Source organism: Limulus polyphemus, unplaced genomic scaffold (genome assembly GCF_000517525.1).
Source record: "Limulus polyphemus unplaced genomic scaffold, Limulus_polyphemus-2.1.2 Scaffold1542, whole genome shotgun sequence".
Taxonomy (NCBI): domain Eukaryota; kingdom Metazoa; phylum Arthropoda; class Merostomata; order Xiphosura; family Limulidae; genus Limulus; species Limulus polyphemus.
The window spans coordinates 52,647-72,627 of NW_013667152.1; the positions used below are offsets into that span (position 1 = coordinate 52,647).

General features: G+C 32.4%; 1 protein-coding gene across 2 annotated transcripts in view; it reads right to left on the reverse strand.

The window, feature by feature from the left end:
• Nucleotides 1-19,981, reverse strand: part of LOC106464018 (hemicentin-1-like) — a 164,940-nt gene that overhangs the window by 48,966 nt on the left and 95,993 nt on the right. For both annotated transcript variants that reach the window (XM_022391668.1, XM_022391669.1), the window contains one exon: nucleotides 129-467. In XM_022391668.1, coding sequence (XP_022247376.1) covers nucleotides 129-467 — 339 coding nt within the window. The remainder of the gene's footprint in view (nucleotides 1-128; nucleotides 468-19,981) is intronic.

A 19,981-nucleotide genomic window follows, 5' to 3' on the forward strand; every position in this document is an offset into this window, starting at 1 on the left:
AACGGAACGTAAGTACGTAACCTTAACTTTACTAACCCTAACCCTAAGGAAAGTAAAGTTTAAGTTTCTCCTACCAACTTACGTTACCAACCTATAAGTAAAAATAAAAACAAAAAAAAAAGGATTACCAATGACACTTAAGTGGCCTCTCCACTTCTCTGTACGTGCTCGTCGGTAATCCACTCGACACTCATACTCTCCTTCGTCCTGTTTTCTGACCGGTGCTATCTTTAGTAGTGGTGGTTTTGAGGTCAAGTCGAAGTAAGCACGTGTTCCGAGAATATCGTCTGTGAAATGAAAGGCTTTGTATATCGAACCATTGCGAGCATCTAGACTGTAGATTGGAACACCAGAATCTCCCCGGAACCAAAGCACTAAAGAGATCGCATCATTTTCAGCTGGGAAAGTAACATTACAGGGTAGATAAACTGAACGATCTTCGACTGCTGTCAAATTTGCAGATATTACTGAAATGGTGATCAAAAGTATCAATAATTAATCACAAACTGTTGTATCACAATATACGAATATTTGTTACTGTTTTTCTTCATACTTTAATTTTTAGTTAATTATTACAGCTCCTAGCCTTCACGTAAGTCTTACCCCCCAGTGGCACAGCGGTATGTCTGTGGACTTAAAACGCTAGAAAGCGGGTTTCGATACCCGTGGTGGGCAGAGCGCAGATAGCCCATTGTGTAGCTCTGTGCTTAACTACAAAAAAAACTTTCATGTAAGTGTTAGCCTTTACAATATTTATGTAAATATGAGAAAATAGCGTATAGCTTTTTCAGTATTTAAAACCCTGTTCATAGGTTGTCTTTTTTTATTGCCCCTCTTGTTTTGTTTTTTATAAATTTCTATATTAATCAATAAAATATATTAACCTTCGGACTAAATATATATATATATATATATATATTATTATTTCGTTAAATGTGATTTGTGTGTGTTTCTTGAAAACAAACTTGTAGATTGACTTTAAAATTAATTTTTCATGTACTGCTCAATCAACTAAGCATATTTAAGCAGTTCTTTATGTTATCAAATTCTAAAACACGGAAGTTGCACTTTGGCTATCAACTTATTAAGAACGTGAGGGGAGATTATGTTATCAAATTCTAAAACACGGAAGTTGCACTTTGGCTATCAACTTATTAAGCACATATCTCAAAGAACGTGAGGGGAGATTATGTTATCATCACTCTTGACTTCTGAAATATAATGATAGTTGATCCGTTATTTTTTGAGTGTCTAAGTAATTAAAGTTAACTGAGCAAAATATATACAGTTTATGGTGGAAATTATTATATTTGAATATATTGTATTAGTGTTTCCGTAACGTAGTTAACGTAGATAAGTGCCTTTTTGATTGAGAATATAATTTGAACTCAATATATATGTATATAAACTACATTTTACATAGATGAAGTGCTCTAAAGCATAGAAACCTGATACATATAACACTAAAACATTTACCTGTAAAATTGTGATTCTGGCATAGCTCAAATTTTACCTTGGGCTGAAGTGGTAACATCGAAATATTTCAATACTAGCACAGACCCGCAAAATATTTACAGACAAATTCGTATTTTTATTGCAACAGCATTTTATTAAATACAGGATTTCTAGAATAATACAAAATAATTCTAATCACAAACACCGAAATCTATAAGTCCACTTCCCTTAGGCCTAACATTAGGTAAGCCTTTATTAGGTACAGCCTGTATTCGACAAAGAGAAAAATTATCACTCTAACTTGTATACATTTTTTGCTTTAGTTTAGTTAGGGCCAAACTTTACCGTACTTAATACTATCAGTAAATAAACGTATAATATTATTCTACGACCTATCTTTAAACCTTTTCAAAAACTTTGATAAGCTTTTAGTATGTTGTTGTACAAAACGTTTACTAAAGTATATTTTTTCTCTTCTTCATCGGTCCATGTTTTAGACCTGGGAGGGTCAGGTTCAGCGTCAACCTCTTCCTCCTAAAGTATATTTACATCTGCCTTTTGTGTCCACCGAGGGGAATCGAACACTTGATTTTAGCGTGGTAATCCTAAGACTTACCGCTGACCCACCAGGGGACTTGTACAAAGAATCGTTGAGCAAAAGTTTTGTTTTAGAAGATATTTTTAGTAGCAAAGATTACATAGACATTAATAAATGTTGCCGGGTTATTAACGTAAATATTTCATATTTATATTAAAACAAACAAAGAAATAGATGAGGGCATCCAAGAGTTAAGAGGCAAGTCTCAGCTAGTTTAGACATTAATAAATGTTGCGGGGTTATTAACGTAACTATTTCATATTTATATTAAAACAAACAAAGAAATAGATGAGGGCATCCAAGAGTTAAGAGGCAAGTCTCAGCTAGTTTTTAGAAGATTATTCTACACATGACAAATATTATTTTTTTGTTCTGTTTTTTTTTTTTATCTAAATGGTTTTTGTTTTGTTTTTTGCAATGAAAGCTAGAGAAACCCTTTATTAGAGAAAAAGTTTCAACATTGGACATTTCATGAAATAAAAATGAAAATGAGAAATTAACCACATAAACCCGAAAATATTTTTTCTGGACAATCAAATAGCAGAAACGACTTACATAGACGTTGAAAACACATATTACCTTTACTAATATATAACCTACACAAAAACTGCTTCAAAAATAGAAATATGGCAAAGGAAGAAAGTCGCCACATAACGTACTGAGGCTGTCCATTTCGCCTTTAAAAAGCCCTGCAAACACCGCTTTCAATCTAATTTTGTAGTGATTTAGAACAAATAGTCATTAAATCGAAACGTATTTTATGATCACTTTAGTTGACAAGGAAAACAATGCCAAAATGAAATTTTTTCAGGGAGGTTGAGTTTCTGCTAAGAAATATTCCCGCGAAAATTGTGAATAATCTTGTTAAGCATTGTTTTGCTCTTTATATAAATGTGAATTAGAAATTTGTAATTAATATAATTCTGTAATTTCACTCAATTAAAAAGTTAGTTTGTAGCATGTGATGAATCGCTACCAACATAATCCAATCTACTTGATTTTCTTATACTCATAAGTAGCTTTTATTATCCTAAACATGTAAAGAAACTCTGCACAACAGGCACTTTCTTACACAAATAATATGTATATATTATTATCCTAAACATGTAAAGAAACTCTGCACAACAGGCACTTTCTTACACAAATAATATGTATATATTATTATCCTAAGCATGTAAAGAAACTCTGCACAACAGGCACTTTCTTACACAAATAATATGCATATATTTTAAAGATATATATTTCAAATTACCAGTTTTTTTTTAAATACGTGATTCCCTAGATCAGTTGTATATATCATTAAGAAATATGTACGGAAACGGAGAAGTAATTACTATGAAAATTACTAAGTTCATATTACATTTAAAGTCTTTATAAATGCTGAACTTACAAGTTAGTAAATTACTTACTCAAAACTTTTAACTGAAATAAAAAATGAGGCAGTGTTTTTTTGTTGTTTAGCGCAAAGTTACACAATGGGCTATATGTGTCGTGCCCACCACAAGCATCTAAACCCGTTTTTTTTTTTTTAGCGCTGTCAACTCTCAGACTTGCCGCTGAACCACTGGAGGGAAGCAATGAGAATAAAGGATCCTGTAAGTTAATTAATAATTCATAGATTAATAAACCTGACAGCTCCGAGTAAGATACAAGTTTTAAACATAAATATAAAATGATATAAATGATCATAATTTATTTTTTATTTAGTAATTCTGAAATAATACGAAGATTTAAATTACATATATTAAATTTTATTTATACATGCTTTATTCATATACGGTCAGTAACATCGCACTTTCAAATTGCTCTTTAAATGATGGTAGAATTGCCTATAATCAGAATAATGAACTGACAACTCAAATCCAAGTCAAAATATATTTTTTGTTTGCCTATTTTTGATTTTCACACAAAGCTACAAGAACTGACAGGCCCAGCATGGTCAGGTGGATAGGGTGCTCGACTCGCAATCTGCGAGTCCCGGATCCGAATCCCCGTCCCACCAAACATGCTCGTCCTTTCAGCCGTGGGGGCGTTATAATGTTACTGTCAATCCCACTATTCATTGGTAAAAGAGTAGCCCAAGAGTTGGCGGTGGGTGGTGATGAGTTGCTGCCTTCCCTCTAATCTTACAGTGCTAAATTAGGGACGGCTAGCGCAGATAGCCCTCGTGTAGCTTTGCGCGAAATTCAAAAACAAACAAATAAGAACTAACTGCGATAGCCGTTTGAATTTGAGCTGATATTCTTTAAATTATTGTAGAATTGCCTATAAACTAAGTGTGTTAACTATTGCACTTTCTTAATGTCACGTTTACTTTCAAACAAACAATAAGAAATACAATGTGCTTTAATATTTTTATTCTTATTTGAAGCTTGAAATCGGTAACCGAAAGGAAAATACCCCTTTTTTAATAGAGGTGCAAAGCTTCAAAGAACCATGGCAGTGATAGAGTGATAAAATAAGATAAAACTTTATTAAACTGAATTTATTAGATAAAACTCAAATGCACATAAAAACTAGCAACTTGGAGATCTGTATTGTTAATATATTCGCAATTTGCACATTCACCATGAGTTTCTTACAACATGAACTCAATTAAAAAACTTTTGGCGATATTGTGATTTAAACGATTAAAATCATATATACTGAGGTCGAATTCATAAGTTTGCTTGAAGATTACGAAATTTAAAGTATGATTTGTTCACGTGTATTCATTATTATAGAAATATAAAATAGGGATAATATTCTTTAAAATAATCACCTAAAAAAATCACTATAACCTGTATTGTAATCAACATGTTCAAAACTACCTACCTAGTTAGAGCGATTGTATAATATGTCATCAAACGAATATTTCTACCAGTGTAAGTGGGGAAGTATGATTCATACTCGCCTGGATTCTTATATAAATTTAATAAGATAGCTTAAATAAACTAATCATTGCTGAGCAGCTGATTGAAGCGAAATTTATATTAATTTCTAACTATCACCATCGATAACAATTTCCTTCAGTTCATTTTCGCACCTACAAACAAACCTGTTACTGTTTATAGGTTGTGGCGATCAGATATCAGTCGTTAGCATGGTCTACGTATCAATTAGCAACTAGCTTTTATCCCACATTTTGTTTCCTAATCTGTTTCAGATTTACATAATTGTCAAAATACTTCTGAATGTTAATAAAATAAAATAACCGTAAGGTACCCAAAAAATACATTCAATAAAAAATGCAGAACTTAATAGGGCTATTAAAGATATAAAGAAGGTTGGATACGTTATATTTAAATGATTTTGAATATGAAATATAGCAAGACATGTGACAGCCACAGTTGATATAAAGTCACAGTGGAACGAAATGTAACAAAATTACATTTGAGCATTGTTTGGCGTTCGTAGGTTGCGTGATACCACCGAAAATGTATCGCTTTTGGGAAGTATAAGTAACATTCCTTTTCGACGCAAAATATCCATACACTCAGATCATAAAGATGTGCTCAGATCGGGGATCTAGAAATTCCACGATGGCAATATCCTTTGTATTTAATAGTGTTGGAAAACAAAAAAATATATATAGAAGTTTGGGGTACCAGTACAATCCAGAAAGAGACCTGCAATAAGTCCCAATCCAGTTGTTGCAAGCAAAGTGCAGTGTCTTGTAACCGGTGAATATTCATGAACATACAGGCCAGTGGCAAAAGCAGCCCATCTATTCCAGGCACCAGTACGAAATATAATAAAGAAGGATCTCCGTTTGGAAAAGCGATACAAGTAACGTATAAACAATTTACTTCTAAGGTATATCCGTTAAACCGCTGCATATCTCAAGCAGCTGTAGAACGAAACTATTCCACACAAAGAAATACCCGTCAAATCGCTAGAGCCCCCCAGTGGTACAGCGGTATGTCTGCGGACTTACAACGCTAAAAACCAGGTTTCGATACCCGTGGTGGGCAGAGCACAGATAGTCCATTGTGTACCTTTGTGCTTAATTACAAACAAACAGATCGCTAGACGCAGCACCTATGGATTACTGTGCAATCGGGCCGTTGAAACAGGCGTTGGAAAATCGTCGTCCTTCTAGACAAGATGATTAATGGAAAGCTTTCAGGGAGTATTAGTGTGCTTTGAACATGACTTCTTTACAATAGAGCCTTTTGTTTTGGAATCTACGCTGCAGAGCTATTGTCAAGATCCATGACTATCAGATAGTGCAAGACCGGACGTGGTGACATGGACTGTATCGACGTAGTGAGGCTTCAAGACAGTTGTAATATAATGCGTTCAAGCTCTGTAGGACATAAGAAAAGTTACAACTTTGGCTCTCTCCACAAATTCAGCGAACATCTTTGAGGCTGCACAACATATATAAAACACATTCACGTATAAAAAAAAAGCTTAAAGTCAACCATGTTTTGGGCGTTTTTATAAAATCAGTAGCTTCCGACCTCAGCTATTATGTAACTTGAAACTGATTAATAGTGGAATTTCTGTAGGAAATAAATGAGACTTTCTGCTCAAACATATGTTTTCTTCTTTCAGTACCGCCACTGAATGATTAACTTGACTCATTTTCAGGCGAATTCACTCTTTAATAATCTTCGAAGCCTCCTTATCTGAACAGCACCGAAAACGTTCAATGAAATAGCCAACGAATTGTTATTAATAACGATAATGTATATGTCCCCTTCGATGTCTTATTACTTAACTTTTCGATCCTTTCGAAAGAAGAGATTAATACCGTAATTAAATTGATCATAGCTAACATTGATACTGCTACGTTCTCAGACCTTTCTTCTGATCTACTTCACACAGCACTAAGATACAAATTACTATTTCTAATTTGGAGAACAGATATAACTACAGATGAAAGTTATACCTATGGGAAATAGAATATCAGTGGTATTTGCTATCTCTTTTTTAACATGGACGTTTTCATGAAAGTTAAACAGAACATCAGTGGTCTTTGCAGTCTTATTTTTAACATGGATGTTTTCTTGAAAGTTAAACAGGATATCAGTCGTCTTTACTGTCTCTTTTTTATATGGATGTTTTCATAAATTTAAACAGAATATCAGTGGTCTTTGCTGTCTGATTTTTACATGGATGTTTTCATGAAAGTTAAACAGAATATCAGTGGTCTTTGCTGTCTCATTTTTACATGGATGTTTTCATGAAAGTTAAACAGAATATCAGTGGTCTTTACTGTCTCTCTTTTTCTTTTCTTTTTTCGTGAATGTTTTCGAGATCAATGTCACATATTAATGGTTTGAACGAGCAAGACAGAATGTTGATGGAAGGTACTGTTTTAGTGATGTAATTTTCGGTATATTTTACCACGGTTTTGGCAGCCTTATAAAAGTTGGCGACCTACTGAACACAGAATACGAAAGTATTAAATTTACTGTAGAGCATTTTAAACGATCAAAAATATGGTTTCTAGACACCTTCCTCACTGCACAAAATAACACCCTTTTCATCATCAAAAGTGGAGAACAATCTTGTAGAAATTAAATGCATATGAAATTAGAAAAAAAAAGTGATAGCTATTCTAATTTCTTTTTAGGCACATTGTGCTATTGTTTATTAAGAGTAAAATGCAAACCGATATTTTTTTGTCACAATGAAAGATAAAGCACAAAAAAACGTCGCTTTTGTTGTTGTTTTTTTTTTACTGTTAATATAAGGCAATTATTGATGTTAAATTAGGTTGCAAAATTATATTTAATGATAATGGATGTTCAATAGATTTCATCAAAAGTTTGCGAGATTTCTAAAATAAGAAAAAATAAAGACTAAATTCGTTTCCAACCAAATTATTACAAGACTAACAAGAAAGAGAAATTACTTTGACTATAACATACATTACTGGAAATATTTATGGAAATGGCGAGACATGTACATCTACTATGAAAATGTCCCTTCTTCACAATATGTTTCCCTAATTATTTGCCGGACTTTGCATGGGTGACTAATAAAATCTACAGAACAGTGAACACTGCTTACAAAATTAGGGATAATTTTGATCTCCTCCACATGGTTAAAAAAAACTAAAAGGAAATCTTTCAGAATTTCCTAAAACCTAAACAAAGAAAATATGTCAGGGTAAAAGAAGAAGAAGAAGAACCCTTAAAAATATGCCAGGAACACCTTCGAAATTTCAAAAAATAAATATAAAAATTTAAGCCCTAGAAGGATATGTACATACTTAACACGGCCCAAGTGGTTAGGGCGCTCGACTCGCAATCTGCGGGTTTGAATCCCCGTCCCACCAAACATGCTCGCCCTTTCAGCTGTGGGGCGTTATAATGTGACGGTAAATCTCACTATTCGTTGGTAAAAAAGTAGCCCAAGAGTTGGCGGTGGGTGGTGATGACTAGCTATCTACCCTCTGGTCTTACACTGCTAAATTAGAGACGGCTAGCGCAGATAGCCCTCGTGTAATTTTGCGCGAAATTCGTAACAAACAAACCTTACTCTAATTAATTTCTTAAAATTAAAATTCTGTAGCTGGCTATCACTTCCATTTCAAAGAAAAAAAAAGTACTTTCTAATCCGAAAACTAGAAAGAAAACTCAGAGAAACAATAGTTCGACATTTACTAAATCTATATATATATTCCAGTTTCGATGTTACTGGGATCTATAGAATATATATATTTTTTTTAATTTTATGATTTTAACACTTTTGTTTCCAATATTCTCTCAAAATTACACAGTGGTTATCTGTCCTAACCGTCCATAATCTTTAACTAATAGAATAGAAGGAAGACAGCTAATCAACAGCATCCAGTGCCAGCTTTCAAGCTACTCTAATAGAATTGAAAAATTTGACTGTTACTCTTACGAATATGACTTAAATAGAACTTAAGCTGGGTTTTCAACGTGATCATCACCTTAAGCGTACGTGGGCTAAATAGCCAAGTCAAAGACTTCTAGGGTTCGCGTGTAGACTTTCCTAATTTTGAACCATTCAACAAAAGGAAAACAACTCTTTGACCCGAATAACGAAATTGACTGCACTTTTATAATGCGCCCACACAGACTAAAGTTCGACACGTGATCAGCGGCATCACGTCTCGATCTCATGATCATTCGATTCACTGCTCAACACATTAATCACAAGGACGTGTTTGACCATGAATTGAAATAAGAACTTAAAACTTTATATATTTTTAATGTTGCAAGTTATATACGTCTGTGTACGTTTGTAACTTAAAACTTTATGTCTTTTTAATGTTGCAAGTTATATACGTCTGTTGTTTGAAATTAACTTTGGGTAATCACTTTTCTTGTAGTTCATAGTTCAGTATATTAGCATTCTAGGTTTTTATCTTTCGAATTACTTTGAAATTTCATACTTTGGCTCTCTTGAAAACTATATGGTGTTAAGATACTATGCATACGGGCTTGGTAGTTTTAAACGACCTTGTAATCACCGTGTAACCATGAAACTATATGTGCTATAACTCTGAATATAGCAAATATATTTTCAGGACATTTACCAACCTTTTAGTAAACATTACAAGTTTGTTGTACATAAAACATCAGACTTTTTAATAAACTATTTTTACAAAAGATGTTTCCGTGAACTTACAAAGCGTTTACTGAATCAGTCTGAGTGAAAAGTGATTTTACGCTAAGCATAAAAAATACTTATTTTCATCTTAAAGTTTTCACATTTCAATTGCATAACCTCTAAAGTCTACTAAATGAATATCAAACTTTTCGATAATATTTTATGCTTACTTTCTTTCTCATTTTTTAAAAATCCTAACAAACATCAATGTACAGGAAATGAAAAGTTGAAAAATATGAAATCAAATTATAACTGATTACCCCAACAGCATGAGGTGTCCAACATTTTCTCATCTGCCTCATTTTAATTTTGTTGTTTTGAATTACTCTTTAGACCTATCTAATTACGTGAAAGGCTATTAACCACGTCGGAAGAACCTAATGTAAAACAATAGATCACGTTACAGTCACATCATGCAACAGCTCGAGCTGTCTCCGTGAAACGTTTTATTTATTTATTTTTTGTTGTTACCTAACTTAATAGGTTTCTAATTTTTAAATTTAGGATATGTGTAAGTAAATAACAATTAATAAAAATATACATAACAAAACACGAAATACGCATTTTTTTACACAAAAACTATATGAGGCATTAGAACACAATGTCCCAAAAAGTATTATAATTTGACAGACTTTATATCTAAGCTATAAATAGGTTTACAAATTCCATTAGCTGCTCAGAGTAGAAAAAAAATCAAAGAATGAAACTGTGGCTGAATATCTACTAAACGTCACATGGCATAGAGAAGTAGAGATAGAGAAGTTATTTCCCTTTGAAATTAAGAAACTAAAACTAAGAAAATAAAAAAAATTGAATTATAAAATACATTTTGATATCAAGCATATTAACATACACTGATAATAAATCTAAGTAAATGTTGAATGTAACTACGTAAAAAAAAGGTCGTGACATGCTTACTTTGACCTTCTCGTATACTGTTATATAACAAACAGCTTCAGGTAAATGTTTTTTTTTATTTTATTTTATCAGACTACTAGATATTATCCGTATTATTAAAGGAATTGAAAGAACTCGTAAAGAAAATGGAATCTATAATTTTATATACCGAAAATAGTAATGATATATCTGTACCACCAACCTGGTTGAAGATTAGTTTCAAGAGCTAATGTTTCAAGGAAATGCATAAAAATTAAGTCCAACATAACATCAATACTGTTGGCCATATCGATACATTTGGTTAGCTTATAGAGAGTGAATTTGAATCAAAAGTAACTGTTATTTAGAAGAAATGTGAAAAAAAAATTCACTGAGTTGTATAAAGATGTTATTAGTACTAAAACGGGGGATGGGGTGGAATTACTAACAAGAAGAGTACATACAGATGACAATAAAGAGTAAACAGAATATTGTTCAAACTAATCTGTAAACCATCTTTGCGAAATCTGTTGAGAAAGTTATCGGTTTGTTTGTAGTTAAAAACACACCTACACAAAGGGCTATCTGAGCTCGGCTCACCACGGGTATCGAAACCCGGTTTCTAGCGTTGCAAAGTCCGCAGACATACCGCTGTGCCACTGGAAAGCAAAGTTATCGGTACTATTTAAGTGTGAAGAGATTTTATTCAAAAGAAGATGATTAGCTTTTCAAGTAGCCACGATACAGAAGCTAAAGAAGAATAACATATTGAGACCATTGGTCTTAGAGGTGTGTCATATCTATGATCTTTGGGTTTTAAATGAGATGGTTTTAGATTGTATAAGAGACGAGTGGATATAGTGGTTTTACGATTAAAACTCTTTAAACGTCTGTAGCATTTTTTTTGTTTTTTTCAGTTCTTTAATAAGGTTAGTGTTTCAAAAGTAATCGTATCCTCGAGATGTACCTTTTTTTTTCAACGTAAGTCGATGTATTCATTAAAACAAAGCCTTTAGACTTGTCTCTCACTTTCACGATTATGTTATCATTCTGTTTTAATTCATTGATTGGTAGCTAATCGTTTCTTGAAAGATTGTGTTTAACATAATCCTATCAAAATCAACTATACGTTTCTCATTACTGCTCCCGGTAGTAAAACATGCTCTGGGACGAATACGTTTAGGAAACTCAAAAGGTGTAGAAGAAAAATTAAATTCGTTAAAATTGTTATTGGAGTTATATGTATACACTATTTTTCGCGATATCTTAATTTGTTGAAGAATTGGCGAAGAGCTGAATGAATATGAAAAGCTACTATTTCGGTAAGTTGTTCTGAAGTCGTCGTCTTTCTTAAATATGCTCTTCGTTTCCATCCTTCAGTCAGCATTGAAAACTTTAAAAACTAATATAAAACTTATTATTATCTCAGTATGTACAATACCACTATTCCTCCAACCTTAATGACCTATGTACTCATTCGTTTTTTTTATCTGTTTTCATGATTATTAAATCAATGTATTAAATTTTAGGACTAAACCGTATTAAGATACTTTAAGAGGTTGGATAATAAACAAAATTAGCCAAATTTCCTGAAGCTACAAGTCGATTATTTCCAAGTTATACCCAACCTAAACGCTTTAATGTTGAAAACAAATCAGAAAGACCCAAATCCCGACATACTTTTAGCGCCTAGAGGTTTTGAATATTTCAGGTAAAGACTAAATCCTGATGATGATGTTTGTTGCTGTTGTTTCTTTCTTCTGGAATTTTATCCAAATGAAAGGTCTTGAGCATTATATATAAACATGGATCTAACGAATCAATGTACATCTACTGTTTCTTTGTTTGTTTCAGCGCAAAGTTACATAACAGGCCATCTGCGCTTTGTTCACCACGGGGAATCTAAGCTTAGATTCTAACGTTGTAATTCAGTAATCTTACCGTTGTTTTGCGCTTAGATAATGGCAAACGAAGTAACCTCAAACAGTCAGGGAACACAGTAAACATTAAATAGAAGAACACATTAAAAAAATAAATTAATTGTTCCATTTAAGATACTCATTAGCTTCATACGACAAAAATAAATTAATGTATTATTTCATCGAATATCAAATAGAACATTTCTAATTGTTCCGAGATTATTTAACTTACATTTGTTTATTCTTCATTATATTTGTAATTGTTATTTTTTTGTACTTAATTTCACTGTCTGAAAATTTGAAGTTATCTTGGATGATAAATCAGATGGCTGGAGAAAGTGCTATTTGAAATAAAGAGCAGCTTGAGGATCATGCCGACCCGCACATGATACAATATCTGAACACATACGTGAGATTCGAAAGCTCAGTATCTATAATACTATTGCCGAGCATTGCAGAAATGAATATAGGATACCACAAGTGCATAACATCTTATCGAATTTCAAGACCCTATCTAAATGTCATACAATTTTCTTGGTTGAAATATTAAAGAATCCATTTTGTCCAAGAAAAATTGACCTAAAAAGAACAAATACAAAGGTTTATTTCGAGTGTATTCTGAATATTTTAATATGTTTGAATCTCGATACAGTCTCTATATACTTTCATAATGGTACAAAATGTGTTTTTCGACATTGTTATGTTTAGAATATTGGTACTAGGTGTACTTCCGCAGGGTCCCCGAAAGTGTTCTGTTTCAAGAGTAAATCCAACCCAAGTTTAGAGTAAAAATATTTTTATTTCTCGCTTGTTGTAACGGCCAGTCGTTCCCAGACTTTTGGTAATCATGGACCAGCAAAATTCCAAGAACATTTTCGGGGATCGATATTCCAAATAAAATATCCGTTAGTGACATAAGTAAAATAATACGATATTTACAAAAAAAAGCAACAACAACAAAAACCAGTTTATTTCGAAAACAAAAAAGAAAAGGTAGACTTAGGCGACTTTTGTTCATCAAATATTGAAAGAAACGTAACTTTCAGCGCTTTCAAGAACCCAAACACGTTGCGGACCGGTAGAAAGTAAGTCAAGGACTGGTACCGGTCAGCGGAACGGCGTTTGGGAAACACTGTTGTAGCCTACAGCGTACATAATTCTTCTCGTGATTCATGGCATGCGCACGTTTTAGTGACTTCACGACAGTACAGACTGCAACGTTAAGCGTCACTTATGTGACGTAATTTTAGTGTCTACCAACTGACAGACAGACAACACATTAATGTGTAGTGGTACGAGTGGTTAAAGCAGGTCCCTCCCCAAGGCGGTCTTCCGCTTCCTTTCCAGGAAATAATAGAATAGAAAAATACAGACATCTATAAACATACTGATAGATACAAGTATGAAAATGTACTTCATATACGTAACGTATTCTATTTTAATCCCTATTGATTTAATAGTTCACCCGTTTATTTACAAACATTGTTTACTTATCATTGTTGATTCGCTAGTCTGCACGCTAGTTCTAAAGCAAGATATTTTATGTAATTACTATTACTTTTTTTAAGAATCAGGCTTCTAATATTTACAAAGTTTTGTTAAAAAAAATAAAGCAATAAATCATCTTAATTCGCTAGCTTACTTATGTGTGGCTCGGCATGGCCAGGTGACTAGGGTGCTTGATTCGCAATCTGAGGGTCGCGTGTTTGAATCCCTGTCCCGTCAAACTTGTTTGCCCTTTCAACCGTGTGGCCGTTATAATGTGACGGTCGTTTCCAATATTTGTTGATAAAAGAGTAGCCCAAGAGTTGGCGGTGGGTGGTGATAACTATCTGCCTTCTCTCTAGTATTTCACTGCTAAATTAGGAACGGCTAGCGTAGATAGCCATCGTGTAGCTTTGCGCGAAATTCAAAACCAAACCACTTGGGGTAGTAACCATAAACCCGAAACCATAAATACGAAACTATTTAGGAGTATAATTAATTTTAAGTATGAGGTTCCAATTTCAAATCATTTTGTTCTAATTATATTAAATTAAATTTTGAAAAAATTTAACAAAATGCATAAGGAAGAATATAATGACGGCTAAATGGTGGTAAGCAGACTGAGGTTAAAATGGCTTGTTACCTGTAGCTACAAGAAGGAGATAACAGATTTTCATGAGAATGGTCTAGTGAGAGACAGGTAAATAGAGAAAGGAAAGCTTTTTCTTTGTTGTTAAGCACAAAGCTACGCAATAGGTTATCTGTTGTGTTCCCACCACGAGTATAGAAACCCAATTTGGAGCTTTATAAGCTTTTAAACTTACCGCTGAGCCACCGGGGGAAAGAAAAAGGAAAGATATACGAGAATTTGGTATCTATTGTTGGGTGACAATATTTGCTAATCCAGTGTTCGTTATCCTTCAAAAAAAAAAAAAAGAGGAGGCAATATTAAAGAGTAATTTTAAAAAGTAAGAAATTAATTTATTTTAAATAATAGCACGTGATGATGCCATTGTAACCGTGAACTGTATGTATTAAGATTATTTCTGTAATTCTGAATGCCATGAAACCAATGTCGTCATTGTGGTAAATAATTTACTGGACCTATTTCTATCACAAATCCATAAAGCTTATGCAACATGTGTTATCCTGGACATTTCGTTCGTCACAATAGTCTTTTATTTATTGCTCCCTTGTGCATTATACTTAAGTATTATCGACAATGCTTCTTTCTGCCTTCTTTAAAGATTCAATGTAATGTTTATTGTTTAAATTATAGCGCGAATATCTTTTAAATAAGCGTTGAAAGTACCTTTATTAAGGTTATTGAATTTCATTGTAGAATGAAATAAACATAATAACAGTAATTCACACTAAACTAATAGATTATTAGGTGTAGATAATCTTAACTGAATTTTATTGTAGAATGAAATAAATATAATAACACTTATTCACACTAAACTAATAGATTATTAGGTGTAGATAATCTTAACTGAATTTTATTGTAGAGTGAAATAAATATGATAACACTAAGTCACACTAAAGTAACAGATTATTAGGAGTAGACAGTCTTAACTGAATTTCATTGTAGAGTGAAATAAATATAATAACATTAATTCACACTAAAGTAATAGATTATTAGGAGTAGACATTCTTAATTGAAGTGATCGTGAGACATTTAACAACAAACATATGATACTTAAAATTGAAATTACAAAATGAAATTATTTTAGTTGTTTACAGTTCGTATTCAAATTGTCTAGTATCAAATCTTTCACAGCTAACTTTACGTCATTAAAAGCTCTTACACATTCACAGCTAACTTTACGTCATTAAAAGCTCTTACGCATTCACAGCTAACTTTACGTCATTAAAAGCTCTTACACATTCACAGCTAACTTTACGTCATTAAAAGCTCTAACACATTCACAGCTAACTTTACGTCATTAAAAGCTCTTACACATTCACAGCTAACTTTACGTCATTAAAAGCTCTTACACATTCACAGCTAACTTTACGTCATTAAAAGCTCTTACACAAGAGAAAATATCTAACTATAACAATATGTTTTTTTTTAAATATTTACAAATCTATACTATGTTTTAAACTAATTGTTTTATTTACATTTTCACTAAAGCTTCGATTTACTCAGTATCATTGAAATTAATTAAAGTTATAGTTTTTCAAGTCCCTTTCATTCATCAAGATATGTTTCTGTAGACATTTCGAGATTCTACAAAATCTCATTTTAATGAACTTTGTCACCAAAAATAGACTGATTTCTAAAAAATCAAGTTTTATTCTATTGAGAACTTAGAAATAATAATTTATCCTAAATTCCTTTCATGCTAATAGGGTGAGTTTTTGTAGCAGAGCAAGGAAATACTAGCTGATTTAATCTTTCGTAAAGTATTGAACAATGATAGTTCTCGAATAAAATCTCAGTCACATATATAGTTCATAAAGAGTGTGTAATTTTGTCAAAAATGAATAGAAGTGAAAAATTAATGAACATACTTTTCGATTTTTTATTTCTTGCTGAATGTAATGATAGTAGGTAAACAGCGACTGCTATATATATGCACATAACATGGGGATTTGTACAACTTGTTCATAGCAACTCATACCAATTTTCAAGAGCAAACATAATGACAGCATAATATTCTTAATTCCACATAGCATACCATAATCTTTTAATCACAGTGGCGTTTCCATAACAAAAGCATGACACAGAAGTAAAGAAACACACATATATATATAACACATACTATTTACTGGTTATATTTCAGCAGCCATGTTATAAAACTGTCAGTGCACTAGTTACATGAAATATTTGCACACTCACCAGGGTGCAGCCTGTCGGGAAAATATAAGTGATTCACCACCTAAGGCCAGGGACCAAATATGAAGTGCTGCATTGCAGAAAAGAATTTTAAGCGTTAAAGAGGAGTCATCCTCATTGATCTAACGCTGTTTATACCGCGAGGTCTGTAAAATACACCTCGAGTAGCACGTGGGCTAGCGGCAATCCTATTAATCATCACCAAAATAAGTTATCCAAAGCAACATAGCTCTGAAAGAGTTTATGAAAACACAATTCATTTGACGTGTAAAAATTCACAGCAACGTTTAAATGGATCAATCTACACGCTCGCATATGCCGTTGAAGACTCAGCGCAAGCTTGGTATTTGAAGAACGTATGTGTATACATCAATTGAGACCAAATATGTATATTAACTGATGAACAACTGAAAATGATTTGGAACACATATTAATTATCATATGTTTTAACTAAATAAGCTATCGTTTTGGTATTTAAATTTATATATGTGTACGTTACTTATGATTCATAAAATGATACCTAAAATAAAACGTATGAGGTTATTCACCTTACAATTTTATGAACGCCTATTTTGGCTTATCTTTTGCAAACAACGTATACGAACTTCTAAATAATAATGAAAAAGTCCAGAACATAAAAAAGCAGGATTCTGACACCAGAAAAATATAAACAAATATTTTCATAATTCCACATGTTTCACTATTTGTTGTTGTTTTTTTGCGCAAAACTACAAAAGTGCTATGTACCAGTTAACATCATCTACTGTCAACACTTGGGCTACTCTTTGCCAAAGAATAGTGGCATTATCCATCACATTATAACGCCCTCACGTCTGAAAGAGCGAGCACTTTCGGTGACAGTTTTCTATTCTGCGACACGCAGATTTCAAGTCGCAAACTAACGACCAGAACATGCTAGACCCCCGTGTATGTATTTTAGAATCAAATCTGGTTTATGCTTAATTAGTCAGATTAATTAGTTTTTCTACTATTTATGTTATGTAGTAGTAAGGAACAAACATAAAGATATATTTCAAGAGTAGAAATATTCATTGTATTCTCAAGATTTTAATATGTTTGAATCTCGACAGTCTCTATACACTTTCATGATAGTACAAAATGTATTTTTCAACATTGTTTTGCTTAGAGTATTGATACTAGATGTACTTCCGTAAGGTCCCCGAAAGTGTTCTGTTCTGGGCTGGTTTATGCTATGCATTGTGCTTAATTAACTAGATTAATTAGTTTTTATACAATTTATTTGTTATCTTGTAGATAAACAAGATTCTGTTGTCAAAGGATCATTGTTATTAATTAATGTAACTTCCGATCAGAGAAAGCTATGAATTTAGACCGAAACTAAAAACCAGCCTGGCAGTCATATAGCTAATTAAATACATCATTTTTATGTTTCGATTTATAAATATTAGACTGTATTGATTCATCAGTTGGATACCTTCGCTGTTAACGATATTTTCGGTCTTAATCCTAATAATATCTCACAAAGTCAGTCCGTTCAGCTTAGGAGATATAGGTTAGTCCTAAATACGTGAATTAAGCAGACAATGTAAAACATTTTTATAGTAAAGGAATACTACTAAAATTAATCTAAATTAGAAAGTAATGTCATTCTACATAATAAATAGTATGACCAATACTGTTAGTTAAAGTAACAATAAATAAATATTAACCCTTACCTAGAGAACACAGAAACACTAGCTGTTGGCTTGAAATACTGTGTTCTCATAAATAAATTATCTTGAAAAACGTAACCTTAGCGTAACATGCCTGTTTTAAATCCAGTTCTTCCTAATAAGTCTCTTCAGCAAATAAAACTCATTAAGCCACTCATATTGCCTAAGCTTAGAAAAGGGAGACATCTGTGACAATTTATGAGACAGATATTTATTTTGAAACTGTCTAGAGTTAGCACCAAAAATTTTCGTGGTACACTCAAAACTAATGACGATAAAAAAACACAAAAAATAAAAATGCCCGAACTTCTATTAAAACATAGATAAGGTATATATTATTATCAGCTGTAACTGTATTTGAAATATATATATATATATCAAGTCAAAAATTAGACTAGTTTATAGGAGTGAAAGAGAAACTTCTTGTTAAATTTATGCATTGAATATTCAACATTTATTTTTGTTATATATTAATAAGCTGATATTTTCCTCTTTATTCGTAGCTCCAGCTTTTACTTCATATTGATGAATTAAATTATTAGGACTACCTTGATGTTGGTTACTAGTGTTCCTCATATTTATTTATATTATTTATAAGTATTCAATAAGGAGAGATTGTACACATTCATGTTTAAGTATCTTCAAAAGCATCAGGACGAGGGACATATTTTCAGGAATGTGTTAGCGAATATTAGCATTTTATACTTGTTGTTATTGTTGTTCTCTTAATACAAAGCTACACGATGGGCTACTTGTACTCTGTCCAACGTGGGTTTTAGTATTTACCCATCTTGGAACTAATTATATGCTATTGCTCTGTAATTAAAACTAGGAATTTTAATAAATAACAAACTTCAACGATTTGGCTTTTATTTTTTTTATATTTATCAATCTGGATCATTAACATATAAAATAATTTGTTTTACTTTTTATGATCTATAAAAATAATCATCACTAAAAGTTTCTATTGATTAGCTGTAGAAATGTACAGCGATTCGTTGAGTGATGGGCTGACTACAAGTATGGTTATCGAGCGAATATATTTCTGGAACCGTGTGAAAGACCAATCTGGTTTGATGCCATTGTACGCAACCTGATCGCTACCATTACGCTCTGCTCAATGGACCTTAAAGATCGTCCTACTTGTGGGTGTGAGTCATTTCCTTTTAGACAGATCCTGGAAATATTACCAACATTACTACGGTGATGTCATTATATTAGATGTTACATTTTAGTTACAAACTTGTTAAAAATCTAAAGTATGAACAAATATTAAATAACGCTATTCAATGTTAGTGATGTTTAGGAGATAAAAATAGACTAAATAGGAATCGCTGTAATTATGCGTACAGGCACTATAGATATTTGCTTTCAAACATATTTTGTACGCCTAATAAAATACTTGCCCTGCCAATTTCATGAATGAAAAAAGTAACTAATATTAATAAAATTCCAAAATAAATTCCAATTTATTAAGTTAAATTTCAAAATTATATATAAAGACAACGTTGAAATATACAAAGTCAAATGCCCCCCC